The sequence below is a fragment of the Saccostrea cucullata genome, unplaced genomic scaffold, assembly GCF_032062105.1.
Source record: "Saccostrea cucullata isolate Sc308-1 unplaced genomic scaffold, CSIRO_AGI_Scuc_v1 ctg461, whole genome shotgun sequence".
Taxonomy (NCBI): Eukaryota; Metazoa; Mollusca; class Bivalvia; order Ostreida; family Ostreidae; genus Saccostrea; species Saccostrea cuccullata.
Window position 1 is genome coordinate 203445 of NW_026927825.1, and position 17839 is coordinate 221283.

The following is a 17839-nucleotide window of genomic DNA, read 5'->3' on the forward strand; positions in this document are numbered from 1 at the left end:
TTTTTCATTCCCATTAGTAAATTGAATATATAAAAAGTAAAGAAAACGAACAGTGATCGATATTAAAAAAAATCTAAAACCGCAACAAATATGCGAAGAGGGTATAAAACACGAATCCTTGGTAATTCCGGAGGTTGTATTGGATACAGTATCACCCGTTTATAAAGAAGTGCCAATCAATGAATGAAAATCACTTCGCTGTAAGCTTTTATTTATTATAAGCGTGCTCGCTGTACATAAGTTTTACATTAGGATCCAACGATACATGTAGGTTCAAGCTGCTAAAAAAGCCATTATAACGACCATAGAATTCACCAAATGCTGACTTTTAATGAGTTTTGTTGAAATCCTTGTCAACGTATCCGGTAGTAGCAAGCCTCGGTTTAAAAATTGACCGTACTCATAGCAAGCTCTTGAGTAGCATATAAGTTTGGAAACATAGTTACAAATCTTAAGCAGGCTATCGTGGAATATTACTACAAAGACAAGAAAAAATAACGATAATTGAAAAACTTGAATCATCTCGTTTTGTCATAAAATTTATCTGTTAATTGGCCCTTGCCATCTAAATTCAAATCCGTAAATCATCTTAATATGAAGGCAGGTGTGACTGGCCGACAGGGAATGAATAATCCCCCTAGGCACCTGATTCAACTCTCTGTGTTTATAGATATTCCAGGACGTACTTAAAAAAGATATAAAAAGAAATCAGAAAGTACCACAAATTATATCTTTTTTTTTATCTAAAGCTATCCCTTATGTAAATAAGCGAGTTTGTTTTTGCAAATTTGAAAAGAGAAAGGAACGAATTCGTCCTTTCTCTTTTCACATTTGCAAAAACAATCTTGATATACGAGTAGTAGTAATCTGTATTAGAATATGCAGAAATAAAATTTGAGGCGACACATTTACAGGTGTAGGGCATTATCTGTTAGATAACACATACATACTTTATATACAAACAATTTAACACATTAAGGTCAATATTGTTTATCGTCTGGAACCACTGTGATCTTTTAATCAATAACTATTTACTTCCGGATTGTTAACTGAATGACGAATATGAATGGACCAGAGTTGAGACCGCCGCGGCGCCCGTCACTGCCGTCCAGAGACAAGTGGCGGTTTGTGGCGTCCGACAAGGAGTACACTGTAGAGGACTTCTATTCCGAGTTTCACGCCACTTTTCCTTGTGTTTGCATTGTTACCCAGGGGTACTTTGGTGACATTGGGATTGAGGTGATCGGCAAAGAACAGGTATGTCATTTGCATAAATTAAATTGTAATGATAAATAAAAATCCTTAATTTGTTACATCAATAATTACATGTTGTTCAGAAAATGACTAGATGAAATAATGAAACAATTAAACAAAAGAAAAAAAAACATGCAAAGAAAAGTCGTAAAAATGAGATAAAGCAAATGTAAAGAAGTATTTTAAAATTCAAGGAATGCCGTTATGCAACAAATGTGTCAAAACATTTCTTTAAATATTATGGAAACCCGTAGCATACATGCAATAAGGACGAAATTATTACTGATTATAACTGACACTTTCATTTTTTTCGCTAAGTATCTCATACATTTAAAAAACGATTTTTGTACATGGATTTTTTAAAATAGTACTTTCTTCATTACAGTGTCAATATTAATTACTGTTAAATCACATATTTTGGTGGGGGTCAAATTTTAATGGTTTGGGGGAAAATATGGGTTCATGGGCATTTCGAGGACTGAGGATTGTTGAGTAGTAACATCTGTAAAAGAAATATATATATATATATATTTCATGGTGGACATAAATTCGTGGGTCTATTCATACCTCGAAAACCAGCCCCCCCCCCCCCGAAAAATATATCAGTGATTACCCAGTTCCAAAAAAACAAATATGTTGATTATTTCTAAATGTTTCCCATTTATTGACAATTCCTTTTTTCCCTTTCTTATCTGAATCAATTTAAAAGGCATTTTCTTCACGTTTAATACATTTTCATAATTTAAAATATACACACGAGTCTCACACATTTAACTAGCTATATGAAAATTTAATATTAGTGATCATTATCTAATAAAAACTTTGAAAATGCTGTAAGTTATTATGTTCAATAATAAACGAGAGAATGGATATGTCATTTTAAAATTTCATTTAAATGCTTCAACAGATCTAGAGCAAAATTACAACAATGAAATATATGGAAATAACGAACAGCATTTAAGCTCAAACGTCCATCAAACAATACAAAATTGGAGCAGAGCAAACACGGACCTCTTAAATATGAGAGTTGGGATCAGATGCCAAGGAGAAGTGAGCATCCCCTGCCGACCGGTCACACCCGCCACGTGCTCCTTGTCATGATCGGGAAATCCATCGACAATTCAGTGTGTATATAATGGTCTAACAATTAATCAGTATGGAAAAATCAGTCAGCATTTGACTCAATGACAAATTGTATTTGCTGACAAGGTCATTGTATCGACCATAGAATTTACGGAATGGTAACTAAACGAGACTGCTGATATCATTGTTTCAACAATATGACTGTCAATAATTTACCTCGTTTAAGAAATTGTTCCTCCTAGAACGCTTTTGGGTCTCGAATCAACTGAGAGATTAAACTGCGTATGCAGGCTATGAAGGTATATTGTCGCATAAGGTTAGGGAAGTTGACGATTGAAAAGTTTAAGCCATTACGTTTATCATAATGCTTGGTAGTTAAATAACCATTAATAACAAATGATTTTTTTTTTTTTATAAATTGTTCTCTCTTCAAATGATTTATTGGACACGAAAGTTTTTCACCTACAAAAAAGAAACTCTTGGTATTTTCAGGCAATATACATTCAGAAGTTAAGCAGACAACAGCGAGTTGTTGCTGACATTATATCCGGGGAGGAGAAATGTCAGATTTCTATACCCACGGCTTACAGGGCCAGGTTCTGTGTTGTGGAAAAGCATGGAAAATGTAAGTTTTTTGGTGCAGAAAAACTTTTTGAGCTTCATGAGTTTGTAGAGCAAAGATTTCCGTAGAAATTAATAAAATTCCAACGATGAATACCCCGGTAGTTAGTAGGACCCCAACGTCTATAATTATTATATTAAGGTTGAAACAGATATTGCAGACCCTGGGTGACTATTGTTTCGAGTTCATTGAAATGTTATTAATTTTCAGAGTACTTCCACGTATTACTGTTCCTTGCCTCATATCTATGTAGTCCTACCTGACACATTATTGCTGGTGACGTTAAAGTCCATAATGATTGCTTTAATAAAACTATTATATTACGGCAAAGGACCAAATATGAAAATGAATATCTTGACATTTTTAAGAATGGATAAAAAGTATCATATGGATATTTGGCTCTATTTGTATCAAGTAGTTGTTCTGATTAATTTTCATTTCATTTCAAATGTTCAACTGGTGTAGAGAGTTCATTGAATTTTTAAAATTCTAAATGAAGGGTACTATTGATTTAAGCAATTTAAGACTTTAGTTACCACAGTGGCCATAAGAAGTAGTTTCTAGTTTCAAAACAAAGTTGTAAGAGGACTGGGGGAAGGGAGGCGCATCAAGAAACCGAACAGAAATTCCTTAATTGGCAGGTTTGGCTATCAGACAATATTGTTACATAGTGTATATAGGCAAAAAAGGAGGCATGTCCAGTAACAAAAGAACGTGGTAATCATTCAAATGCTTCAGCAGATCTAGATCCCAAGACCACTATGTTACATACTGTACATTGTAACTCTGACATAATTAAATATGCAATATTTCTTGAATTTATCTGAAAAATATCTCTTTTTATAGGTACTAAGGAATATCCTTTGGCTGAGATTCTGCGCTTGTACAGCCTACCATGTGTTGTCCGGTTTTCACCGAACAACCAATTCCATCTTGTATCAGTAGAGGGAACAAGAATGGAAACGGACAAACTCCGTCTAAGTCTACAAAAGACGTATGAGGAATTGTATTTGGTTGGAAATCCCCTTACTGAAAGTAAATAGCTGTACAAAATGATCCGGAAATATAGGGCAGAGACTTAAAAATATTTTGTTTAAAAAAAAAATCTTTGTAAAAGTAATGATAATGAAAATGTTTGCAGATGCGATATTTTACATGTATGATAAGGAAAAATATTAGCTCTTAAAGTCAATATGATATCAACATGTGGTATCAAAACTATCATTTATATTCCAAAAAAAACAGGAAAAAATTAGGTTTCCTACGCACAATAGCATTTTATAATTTTCTTTTTATAGCCACTATTTACGAAGAAATAATGCTGCTGCCTTTTTACCTGAACGAAATAAGACTGTCACTGGTCACGGATATTCTAGGTTATCCCTCAAATTGGTCATCATATCTACAGAATCTGTCTGTGGCAAAACTTCCCGAATCCGGAAAATTTGGAAACTCAGGTAAGACTTTCAGCAAGCGAGATTATAAATGTAGAGAAATGGCTTCGATGCTTTCTTCATCATTTTTTAAAACTAAAAGCTTGGTTATTGTTGTTGATATTGCTTTATGTCAAATATTAATAGATCTATGGCAACGATGATTATTTCAGATATTGCCATCTACAGAAAAACAGGATTACATTCCTTTGAGAGTTCGGGAGCTGTCCCAGAGACCTATTTAAGTTTATCAGCTGTCAGTGTACAGACGGGGCATCATTATGAAGATTTACAACAGAAGGAACAGACCGACAGAATATATGACATTATTTGGGATTCGAATATTGGCCGTTCTGTTGTGAAGGAGAGACAGAGCGGCGTTTTTGTACCAGAAGAGGAGACAAAACAGGCTCGATACATCAAGTGGGAGGAAGCTCAACTGTCGAAGTCTCTTCCTGTTAATACCAGTACGGAGAAACGTTATGCTGAAAGACCGCTACCAACTCCTCCCAAAATTATTCAGACAGAGATAGAAAGTTCTACGGAAAACCAGTTAACATATCCTAGAAATGAAGATGAGATATCTAATCAACAAACACAAAAAGCAGAGGTTCAAAGAAACGAAAATGAAATTTCAGCAAAGGGAATTCAGAAATTTAAAGATAGAGAAAAAGAACCACAAATGTCGAGGAGTCAGATTCAAATGAAAAATGAATTGGAAAGGGTACTAAGTACAAGCGCAAATTTTGTGAGCAATCAAACCTTAACAACCTGTTCGAAAGATTCCAGCAATCTACCACCGATTCCGAAGAAACCTTCCAGGAACAAAGAGATCAACGAGCTTTTGATGCCTGATATGGCTGCTGAACGTAAGATGCGGATCCCAACTATGTCCGTGTCGGAAGTGACGTATTGGTTAGGCGTGCTGAAGCTGGACCAGTACACAGACACTTTCAAGGAAAACGATGTGGATGGTGTCCTCCTCTCTGAACTTGATGATAGCATTTTGCAAAAGGAGTTTGGAATGTCTCGCTTTCATGCCATCAAACTCCGAAAATTTATATCGGAAGGATACATTCCTCGCCAGTAAACATTCAAAGTGTGCTTGGCAAAATAATTTCTTTCACTCATAATAAATCTACAAAAACGTCTTCAAAACTCTTTCGTCTCATAACCATCATGACAAATTGAATGATTCAATTGAATACACAAGTTTTTATCTTCTCTAACAATGTTTGTCTCTCCTTACAGCTGCAAATTCCAAATTTTGTTTTACCTCTAGATTTCAATTGAGTTGTTTTAGTCTCACACATGACACGGAACCTGCTTTTGACTAAGGACTGTTTCATAACTCCGGAGATATTTCATTTGTATAAATTCAAAGTAGGATCAGTTTAATTTAATATTTTAGTTAGAGTCACCGATTAATACTTCAGGAGTACAAATACAATTGTTGCATATCCGCTATAGAATGTCATGGCTCTGAGCCTGTGCCAATGTTGACAGGAATCAAAAGACCTACAGACTTAAACCAAACTACTTACCAGTAACTGACTACTCCATAGACAACCTTTACTGAATGCTCTCAATACACACTTCTGACTACTCCCAAACTACCTTACTGACTACTAGTATTTTTCCTAGATTAACCATTAGATACTCCTGAGACTAACTGTTGACAACGATTTGAACCTAATACCCGATAGATTAAGTGATGGTCATTGCTCTGATTTACTCCTGATTTTCTAGAGGCGATTACTCAATTCAGTAGACCTTCAGCAATTCACTTTTTATTGCACTTTTATCTTTTCCATTGGACCTTCAATTCTAAACCAAACTTTAACTACTACCTTGCCCTTTTTGATCTTTACTTCATAATTTTCTGTTTACCAATTTCTTACGTTAAGGGAAAACGTTACATTCACCATTGACAGATGTTCTGTGCGTGGATCTAGCGCTAACCTTTATTTCTTATTATTTGATTCACCATTGTATGTTCTCTTTATTCACTGTCTGCATACACGTACTTGACTAAAACAGTACCTCCTCTGTGAAATCTCACTAGACTCAACACCATCTACTTCTTCCACCTTTCCTAGCTACTTCCTTTATCCACTTCTAACTGATCGATACGTTAATGCTGAGCACTTATCTTACTCCACGGTTTCTAATTTCATTTCACATCGTAATCACTCAAAGATAACCACTTCCTCAAGGAAAAAATGGTTGCTTTTTACTCTCAAGACAAAAACGTCATAAATTTATGTCTAGTGCCTATTTGAGAAATAATAACAACATTTCTTCGTGTTTAGTGTAAATTATGTGTATGAAAGATTATATAAACATCCACTGAATATTTCTTACCTCTTTTCCTATATGTAAACGAGCCGCCTGTTTTGATTTCTTGGGCACTGGGTCTCCCATCAATGAAATAGATTATGATGACACTTTATCACAGTATTTTTGTTTTTTAGTTCCATTTTGTAAAGTAATTTATATATAGAAATAAATCTAAAGAATAAAATGTCTTTTTGGTCGAAGACATGGTATGGGATGGTATTTTGCTGCAACACCTGAAATAAAATTCTACACTAAAAGCATGTGTTTTTGCAATTCTGCACAAAGAAACTAATAAATATACAAATCTGTTCTATGGGAAAATATATTGCCTCAACATTATTTAAAAAATGACTAAATTTCTTCCTGTTTGCTAATGTTATATAACTAACTAAAATAAAACTGTCAACAAAAAGGAATTTACGATTTTCTTCAAACACCCTAAGGCTTCATGGTACGTTTCAGCTATATAAATTAAAAGTACATGAATTTTCATGTTTGTACAAGTCATCGCCTTTTCAAGTAGTCAGGAAGATCAGTTTATTAAAAACCAATACGAAAGCGCGTTATGAAACTTTAAAGCATTCAATGTAAAGATTTCACTGCAAACTTCCTTATCAGTAAGGAGAAAGGAGAAAAAGCATGGATCTATCGACTGCAAAAAGTCGACAAAAATGTCAAAGTTTTGTCATTTCGGATATTGAAATATCAGTGGAGGACTTCAGTCGGATCTACAAGAAAAACATTCCCCAAATTATAAGGATTAAGGAGGGCGAAGAAAAGGGAGGAAACGCAAAAGTCACACCTGTGAAAAGTCAGGTAATTATATCATACTACATATAATTTGATATTTTCTAAAGAGATATAATTATTCTATTAATATTTCGCTTCCCTGCGTTGAGAAGATCGATTTTTACGGTTACTCAATCTTGAAATATCTCTGTATTGAATTACTAAATAGGACACATTTCCTCATTAAAAGCTGTAATCATTTCAGTTTCAAATATTTCATGTTAGCATCGAAAATACCATAATTTATGTATAAAAATCTTTTTAAAAAGCTTGTTTATTAGAACCTTTGAGCAAATCAATGTTAAACAGTATGCTAAGATATATTTATTCAATGCATATCCTAGAGATGTACGCAATAAAACTTAATAAAAGGGAATGCATTCTTTTAAATACTAGTAATATTTTTTGATAATATATCTTTCATGTTTTGATTTTCTTTCATCAAATAGATGATTTCAATAATGCATAATATAAAGGACTTTCATGCATTCTTGTGTTTTCCATCAGAGCATATAAACATATAAAGGAGAGTAAGTAGCTCAACATGCTAATAAAAATGTCAATATGAAAGATAATAAAGTAAACATGCTGTTTGCTAATTCTTTAAGCAAATATTATTTTAATATTGATAAGTTTGTTCAATAATTTCAGTTTCACACATTATAAACGCAAGATGCTATATATATATCTTGCCATATGACTCAATTATTCAAACATTCAAGTTGACATAATGATATCGCATGTCAACTAAATTAGCTTGCATGTTGACATTATTGACACAACAACAGAAATATATTGCATCTTGAATGTATTATTTCATACACTGACACGTTAAGAGATTATCCATATTTAAATCAGTAAGCATTCTGAATGTATACTCAAACGCCCTAAAATTGATATTAAAATATGTGTGTGGACAATATCTATGTGATTTTTTATCTGTTAAAAATCCCATGGGTACCATTTGCGTCCCGTTACTAGGAGACCTGTTTTTGTATTCATATGAAGCAGAATTTGTTCAAAATTGTTAAAAAACACTTGCTGTGGCCTTTAACTAGCTATAGACGTTAGGATTTATGGACAACGTATTGTTGATTAACAATGCGTACTAGTATTTCCATTCATATGTCGATACGATATATCCCGTTAAGCTTGAAATAAAAGATAGCACAGGGTATGATACATCTGTTTCATATCAGGATATTTTACTTGAAAAGATATTAATGGTAAATCTAACAACAAAGCTTTATGATAAACGTGATGACTTTCACCTTTCATTCGTCAACTCCCCTTACCTATGCAGCATATACCCCGCATTGTATATAGGGTTTATATCTCTCGGTTGGTTCGATACGCAAGAGCATGTTCTACGTATGAACAGTGTCTAAAACAAGGTACGTTATTGACAAACATGTTGAAACGAAAATATCAATGTTCTCATTTGAAGTCATCTGATTTCTTTTAAGTTATAAAGCCGAAACAATGACATTGTCAGCAAATACAATCATTCATCAGGTCTAATGGTGATTCACTTTTTATTCACTACATCACATGTTATTGTTTAGCCATTATTTACACACTGAATTCTCGATGGATTTTTAAATTTTTTTTTATCATAACAAGAAGGGCACTGCAAGTTTGACAGATAGGCAGAGGATACTCACTCCTCAATAGCACCTGATCCCAACTCTGTAAATTAGAAGTCAACTTTTGCTCTACTCCTGATTTGTATTGTTTAAGTGGACGTCTGATCTTGAATACCCTTCGTTTTTTCTAATATATTTCATCAAAAGATGGGTACTTATATGTTAAATAGTTTTGCAAGGCAGTGTAATTATTTTGCATTTAAGAGGCTGTAATACGCCACAATACTACACAATTTATTTAGCGATAACATGCATACTATGGACAAGTTTACGTGAAAGACATTTAAGTAATCTTCAGAATATGGTTTGAAAGATCTTCTAGATACAATTGAAATAGACGAATAATTCAGAACAGTCTGGCTTCCCTTAATGTTCTTTACATCGAATTATAATAATTTCCTGTTGGAATGATTACATACACCTGAGTTGTCAAACAAATATTTCCCTTTCTCTGAATTTTTGTAGATTATCTATTGAGATAGGTGGTTTTTAAAACTCATTTGATTTTTTTTACATTGCATCTTTATTTTTCAAAATGATTTTTTTCTTTATAACTTCATGTACGTCTATATTTTAAAATTTAATTTGGTCAGGACGGCTCTCATGTCTTATAGAATAGATTTATATATTTACGTCATTTTTCGTGTTATCGATTTACAATTTTACCCAGATGGCCGTCTTTAGAATCCAGTAAATTGCGTGAGGAATTTTTACGGTAAGCAAGCATCCTTTCAAATCTTCCCTGATAGGTTATTTTTCCTGAGCCCTTAGTCAAACAAAAAGAGCTATTGATAAAGAGATCATAACACATTTTCAATTTAAGTCTACAGAAAAAGTCTTAAAATTACAAGATAAAACCAAAAAAAAAAAAACATTAGTATAATTTACAGTTAATATTTAGACTTTTAATGTTGTATACTAGTATTTACTATATGAGTATGGCTGTTAGCAGCAGAATAGAAAAAGGGAGACAAATTTATCATATAAACGTTACGTTTTACTTACAATTGTTGCATTTCTTTCTCGTTAGTGTATGACCGGAAAAAAATGACTTGTTTTCTCTTCCTAGGATCTCTGGACCCTTTTTGGTCCTGTAATTGTTATCTGGCTTCTTTTTTACATTTTAGACTTTTTTCGTACACAAAGTGTGTCGAGAAAAAAGAATGAAGGCTGAAGTTATGAAAAGAGGGAAGAAATGTAAGACGATCTCGGTTCCTCTCTCTCATCCAGCCCGATTCTGCCTGGCCGGAAGTGACAGCGGTAGGTATGATAATTGCTGTTAAATTCTGTGTTCATTACTTTGATGAGCAAGCTATCCCAGATAGGACGATTTCCACCTTAGTTTGGACTTTCAGCAAGGCGTGGCATTCTCGACGTTTCATTATAAGCTTATGAAATTTACACAGCTTTCCTTCACTTTTTAAATATACATGGGATAGAAATTCAGGCAAATGCCAATTAGTGTATCGAATAACCAATAACGTTGTCTCGTCCGGCAAAGAGGTGGAGCTTAAGTCGTCTTATCGTTGTCAACAACAATTTAAAGTTGCTGATCTTATTAATTTCTTAACCAAGGAGAATCTTTTCGCCATTTGACAGACGCTAATTACATAGCTCCGAGAATGCCACGCCTTAGTGAAAGTCCAAATTAAGGTGGAAACGTCCTACCTATTTAAACAATCGTTAACTTCCTCTTTTCATTGCCTTTACAGTATTCAAGGATTGCACAACATTGATATTCCCTCACTAAACCGTGTTAATTAATTTATAAATAACACTTACTGTCGTTCACCTTTAACTTTTTGACCCTAGTTCAATACTCTTTCTTCTCAGTATGAGTATCACAAATCTTTTTTTTAAATACAAGAGTAAAAAATCTAAAACTCTGAGCCTCAATTGAATAAGTTTGATACTCGTGTCAACGATATAAACTATGTGGCAAATTGACTGTAAGATCACAATGATTTCCATTACCGAAAATAATACTTCATACCATTATATCTTTAACATATACAAGAAATATTTTTTCATTAAACCTCATCAATGCAAAACATTTTTAAAGTTCACACAAACTTTCAAATTTGGCACTTATCGAAAGCAGACTATGTCCTTCAATTTTGTATTGCCAAGAATAAAAGCTCTTAAAGGAGATTATAAGGGGCGAGATAGAATATTTCTTTCTGATAAACGATTCACAGAATTTTGTTTTCTTTTCTGTCAATTAATGCCTATAGACCAATTAATCAGATGATGCATGCAATTTATGGAAATAGTATGATTTATATGCATTACAAACCTTTTCAATTCTAAAAATAACATTGAATTGAATTATTATTTTCATTTTACTGTTTAAAAGATTCAACTGATTACACCATGGAAGAACTTTCAGACTTGCACACATTCCCCTGTGATGTCATGGTATCTCCCCAATGTAATTTCCGGATTAAATTGAGTGAAAACAAAAAGATTAAGGAAACTATAGTACTCCGTCTGAGGGGAACTCACGAAGAAACGTATCTACTCGGAAATCCTATCACTGAAGGTATATATCAAGCTCATTGTTAATCAACGCACGAAACATTCTTTTAAAATTAATTATTACAATCTGGGTGGAATATTCCTGTAATATAAATCAACTTGTTCATCTCATTCTCGTAAGATTTTACCTATAATTTGACAGATAAACATATAATTCATATTTGGTCTCTTTTTCTATTCTTCCTATTGGAGGAACGATGTGAGTTCATTCTTCCGAATTACATGTCTGACTTAAAAGTGCTCTATAATATCCATCCTAACCCTAATATTTTAGTTCAAAGTTATTTTGCATAATTATTTTCCTTTCCATGAACCTACTCTGTGGGGAAATGTGATCTGAAGACATAACGAACAGTGATCTATACAAAACTAAAAAAAATATATTAACGATACAGATATGAAGGACATGGAGATAACGAACAGTATTCAATATCAAAGTCCATAAAACAATACAAAATAGGAACAGAGCAAACACGGACCTCAAAAACATCAGAGGTGGGATTAGGTTCCATGGAGGAGTGAGCATCCTCTGCCGACCGGTCACACCCGCCGTGTGCTTCTTGCCATGATCGGAAATAACGGGAAAAAATCCGTCGTCAATTCAGTGTATAAATAATGGACTAACAATTACCATTAAAATACGTCAGTCAGTAATTGACTCAATGATAAATTGTATTTGCTGACAAGGTCATTGTATCGACCATAGATATGTGAAGAGTGCACTAAGCACGGACCCCGGGAAATTATAGAGATGGGATCAGGCGCCTGGGAGGAGTAAGTATCGCCGATCTTGACTGGTTACACCCGCCGTGTGATCCATTAAACTAATAATATATTGATCGGGTAGACGGAATTTTCCGTAGTCTATTCAGTATAAAAACAAAGGCCTTAACAATTGGTTTGATACAAGTCAGCTTATACACGGCCCAACGATAGGGTTATATTTGCTTACAAGGTCATTTTAACGATCATAAAATTTATGAAATGCTGACTTTAAACGTGATTTTTAAAATTTCCTGTAACATCAACCTATCAGTGAGTAGCATAGCATGCCTCGCTTTAAACTTGCCCATATGAGAGCAAGCTCACGAGTAGCAAATACGTTGGGAGACATAAAGACTATTAGCAGGTTTTTATGTAATATTACTTACTTACATAAGGAAAGTCGACGATAGAAAAACTGAACTTATCTCTATTGTCATACAATTCAGTTGTTCATTGGCCTTCATTGTCTACAAAAAAAGAGGAAGTTGATACATCATACAATGATTACATGGTCTTGAATGAAATTAAATTGAAAAACATATATCTCATGTCCTGTTCAAATCTTGTAATGAAGACATATTATATGTCATTCTTTGCACAAAAAGATACAAGATTCCTTTGTTTGTAAATGAAATACTGTAATAGTTTATAGCACTTGAGACAAATGGACACTCGGGTACCTAACCTTTTTCATGATCTGTTTTTATGAACAGAACGTTCGAAAATACGTCTTTTTTCTAGATATATCGCACATGTTTTTGAAAAAAAAAATCCAGTTTTCTGTTTTCTTAGCAGCTGTCACTAAACTTAGTGACGAAGTGGTGCAGATTTCCCGTGGGCCCACGTTGAATGTGGTGACAGGAATAGAGGGGGTTCCAGGAGAGTGGCCCACGTATCTCCGACTCATATCTAATGTCCTGGCCTCCCATCAAACGGACACTGGGGACTCAGGCATGTATTCACTAATGTCTATCATACCATACACTATAACTAAATAGGTATATGGTTAATTATTGTGGCATGCTATGTTCAATTACGACAGCAAATAAGCTAATAAAATAAATTTAAGCACCCCCACCGTGCCTGCAAGTCACTTTTAACAATAAAACATTCAGAATAAAAAGGACATCACTAAATTTATTTAGCTCTCCTGTGCTAAATACTCAAGTGAATTTCACTGACAAAAGTTGCTAAACATAAATGTTTGATTATTTTATTCTTTGTGTAACTTTACATTTATTCCCATTCTGCTGAAAGAAAAGCATTTTTTTTTTACTAATGACTATTAAGAAAAGAGAAAAGATTTTATTAAAAATACATGTTCACTTTGTCACCAGACAAATTGCTAGGAAAACACTATTTTAAAGATTGTTCAGCTCTTTTTATATGAGAACTTATGCGAACGTATGTGAAATCTGCCTATCATCTTTGTTGTAACTTTTGACATCTGCTTCTTCTTGAGAGAGCCAATGGGCAATGTCAACCTACATGTACATGTAACTTACTTTTTATAAAGCATTTCTACATTGGATATTCACATAGCTCTTTCAAGAATGAAGTTATTTTAAAATATTTACATAAAATCTTGAAAACATTCGGACCATTAAAGATACTTAATGCGAAAGTGCACTATACCGGTATATTGAACAAGTTTCAAGCTTTGTTTAAATCATGACACGGTTAAAAAAACGAACCACAGAGATATAGAAAAATATTTCAAAATCAGAAGTTTTTTGAGTTATATAAAAGCAGATAAAATCAAGATAAGTGTATTTATAAGCAGAGCTACTTTTAGTCTTTCGATCTACATATATGCAATGTACCTTTGAACTTCTATTGATGAAAACATATTAATGTCTGAAGAGAAGTGTAAAAATACACATATTTAAAAAAACCTCTGAAATAATACAAATAGACGTCATCATATGCTAAATCATCATCTGATATATAAATTTTGATTTGGATATTTTACTTGAAAAAGACATTAATGGTAATCTAGCAACCAAGCCTTATGATAAACGTGATGACTTTAACTTTTCAATCATCAACTATCCTTACTTACTTATGGAGCAATATACCTTCATCACCTGCATACAGGGTTTATATCTCTCAGTTGATTCGATATGCAAGAAACATGCTCTATGTATTTCTAAAGCGAGGTAAATTATTGAAAAAGAAGAATATCGGCAGTCTCGTTTAAGGTCATCATTTCGTAAGTTGTATGGTAGATAAAATGACCTTGTCAGCAAATATAATTTATCTTTGAGTCAAATGCAGACTGATTTTTTTCATACTAATTGTTAGTCCATTATTTACACACTGAATTGACAACTGATCTTTCTCTTATTTCCCGATTATGACATGGAGCACACGGCGTATGTGACTGGTCGGCAGGGGATGCTCACTCCTCCATGGCACCTGATCTAACCTCGGATGTTTTGGAAGTTCGTGTTTGCTCCGCATTCCTATTTTGTATTGTTTCACTTTGTTGGACGTTTGAGCTTGGATACTGTTTGTTATCTCCATCTATTTTATGATATAGCTTGGAATATATTTTTTAAGAATGACCCACAGGCTTACATGTATTATTCAACCTGATTCGTCATGATACTAAGTCAGCAGAGCACTCGCTTCCTGTATGGAAGGCTGTGAGATCGAATCTCGGAAGCGACTGGCCTAAGTCGATACGAGATAATTGGCAACTGTTCCTTTCGTTATGCGCTCGGCACATTGAAGTGAAAGTTGCGAGTTCTTCGGAACAGACCTTAAAAAAACCCAAGGCCCCGTGTCACGGTATACGTTGGTATGATAAAGATTAGTCAGTCGATCATCAATGGCCGTTAGTGCTAAGTAAAGGTCAAATTTGAAGCTCTTCACCGGTATATGGTGACATCTCTATATATTAAGTGAAATATTTATTAATACAATATAACAAGTATAACAATATACAATCAATCAATCAAAAGGTTTTGAAATATAAGCATCATACTTGTACAAAATTTGTTTTTTCTAATTTGCGTTAACTTTCAGTAACTAATATTTATTGTTTCTCCTTTTGTAGATTTTACGCCCTATAAAGAATATAATCCAAATATTGTTTTGTCTGACTCTCACCCCGTCTTGTGTAATTATGTGGCAATCTCGGATGATTTCCAGCAAGGGGATAGTCATAAGTACGAAGAAATACAAAAACATAACAAGAAACGTACTGATTATGAAATCATCTGGATCCCCAAAACTGGCAAGCAGATATGTGACACTAACCCGGAAAGTCAATCCAAACTCACAAGTGCATCAAAAAAGAAAAGTGAAAGTACAAGTGACCTTTATGAAGTAAACTGGGACCCAGTTACAGGGAGGGCATTGTTAAACGGAGAACTTTGGAATACTTCAACTGGGACAGAGCAACAAAAATCAGCTACAACACCCAGAGATTACAAACCAGAGGTGTCAAAAAACAATGACTTCTCAAAAATACAAACTACACCTACTCCGGAATTTCAGAAAGCTTCTATACTTATTTCAGATCTCCCTAAGCCAAAACCCAAGAAATTTTTAAGTTTGAGGAAGGCAGAGAACGAAAAACCAGATGGTCACATGCTACATAAACTTAGGAAAGCTCGAAGCGAAGACGGTGAAAGTGGACCAAGGTTTGGGCAGTTAAATTCAAACTCGAAAGATATCCATTCAAAAGATAAAGCCATAGAGCGCGTGCGCGCCCTACCGACAATGTCTATTTCAGACGTATCATACTGGCTGAAGATTTTAAAAATTAACTGTGTGGATAAGTTTGTAGAACAGGCAGTAGATGGCGCTCTTTTGATGGATTTATCGGACGATTTACTGATGTCGTCGGATTTTGGAATGTCCAGGATTGAAGTGTTGAAACTGAGAAAATTTATCAAAGAAGGTCACGTACCAAAATCATAAAGAACTGAAATCCTATATCGGCACCGGAAATCCTTCTTTTACTCGCATATGTTTTCTTTCTTTTTTATATATGCATGTTCTTCATGTATGAATATTTCATAATGTGATCATTGTAATTAACTGTAACTGATAGCAACTCCTTCTGTTAACAGCAGCACAAAAAGAAATTAAACGCGAAGTTTAAAAGTTAAGATTTCAGTAAATAAAAATGGCGTGTCTTTCTTTACTTTTACTGATATCATATTTATCCTATTTTATTTGTTTCTAGATGCATGACTACCTGCTATTTCTTGTTTGTAAATGATAATTTTTGAAGTGGACTATAAATCTTATATTCACATTAATGTTTTGACATATATTTCTACAATCATAGAAATAAAATAAATCTTCTTTTTTAATCGGTTGAATATTTATGTAAATCATTGTCTTTCCCCCCTACAAATACAGGATTTTATTTCATTCAAAATGAATTCAATTCAATAAAACGGATATTGGTTTATAAGGTAATAATTCTGTCCTAATTTTGATAAAGCCAAATTGTCCGTGAAAAAAAAAACAAAAATAGTTTTTTCTTCCTTTTTTATTGTGTCACTTGAGGAAATTACCTCAGCGAAAGAGCGAGGGAGGGAGGGAGGGAGAGAAGGGCAGCATGTCGAGGCCTATTTCCTGATTTAACCTGTTGTTTTGTACCTTTCTCACCGTATCGTTATATTTTTTATGGTCGCTGACCATTCGGCAGTCTGGGGAGAAAATTATTTATATGGTGAGGAAATAAAGGTAGAATGTCCAGTATAGGGAAATATGACGGAAAAACTTATTTTCTTTGATTTTACTGCGATATCAACTCTGGATCTTATTTAAGCATTATGGAGTTTAAGCGACGTAATCAAAATCTGACCAATCACTGCACTCATGCTCTTTAATTTTCTTAAGAGCTTGACATTTATTAACGTTGTATCGTACATAGTTTAATAAGGGATTGTATTTAAAGAGAGGCAGTTTATCCCTGAACATTTACAGAGCCAGTTGTCACAATGTCACTCTGGTGTGTGGTTTTATTATGTCTTGTGTCTTCTTCAATTCCAACCTCAGGTAATCAATTAATTTATTAACCTTGAGGGATAAATGATATTCAATATTCTTTTTTGCGTTATGAATAATTTCACCTATTTAATTGAATTTTGAATATATTAGTTTCAAGAATGAGTTAAGTTAGACAAACATTTTGTTACTTTCATCATTTACCTTTCAAGAGAAAGTTGTAATTCTTACTGTTGAAAGTCTTCTGTCCTTCTGACAGAAGTTTTTAATCATGTATTTGCCATATGTACAATGTGTTCTTTCTAAATTTTCAATTCTACTACATGTAACTATATCCGAATGTAAACTAGGTAAAAATAAAGTATTTACATGTACATGTCATTGTTTTCTTTTCAGGG

General features: G+C 33.7%; 2 protein-coding genes across 2 annotated transcripts; both read left to right on the forward strand.

Moving 5' to 3' along the window:
* Positions 1–995: 995 nt before the first annotated feature.
* Positions 996–5587, forward strand: LOC134275567 (uncharacterized). Its single transcript, XM_062757836.1, has 5 exons — positions 996–1257; positions 2830–2962; positions 3806–3994; positions 4258–4416; positions 4566–5587. The coding sequence occupies exons 1-5, from the start codon at positions 1054–1056 to the stop codon at positions 5480–5482; spliced, it is 1602 nt and encodes a 533-aa protein (XP_062613820.1). The 5' UTR covers positions 996–1053; the 3' UTR covers positions 5483–5587.
* Positions 5588–7184: 1597 nt separating this feature from the next.
* On the forward strand, positions 7185–16738 carry LOC134275574 (uncharacterized). Its single transcript, XM_062757842.1, has 5 exons — positions 7185–7548; positions 10295–10427; positions 11524–11709; positions 13263–13460; positions 15517–16738. Exons 1-5 carry the CDS (start codon positions 7372–7374, stop codon positions 16398–16400), a joined length of 1578 nt encoding a protein of 525 aa, XP_062613826.1. The 5' UTR covers positions 7185–7371; the 3' UTR covers positions 16401–16738.
* Positions 16739–17839: the final 1101 nt, after the last annotated feature.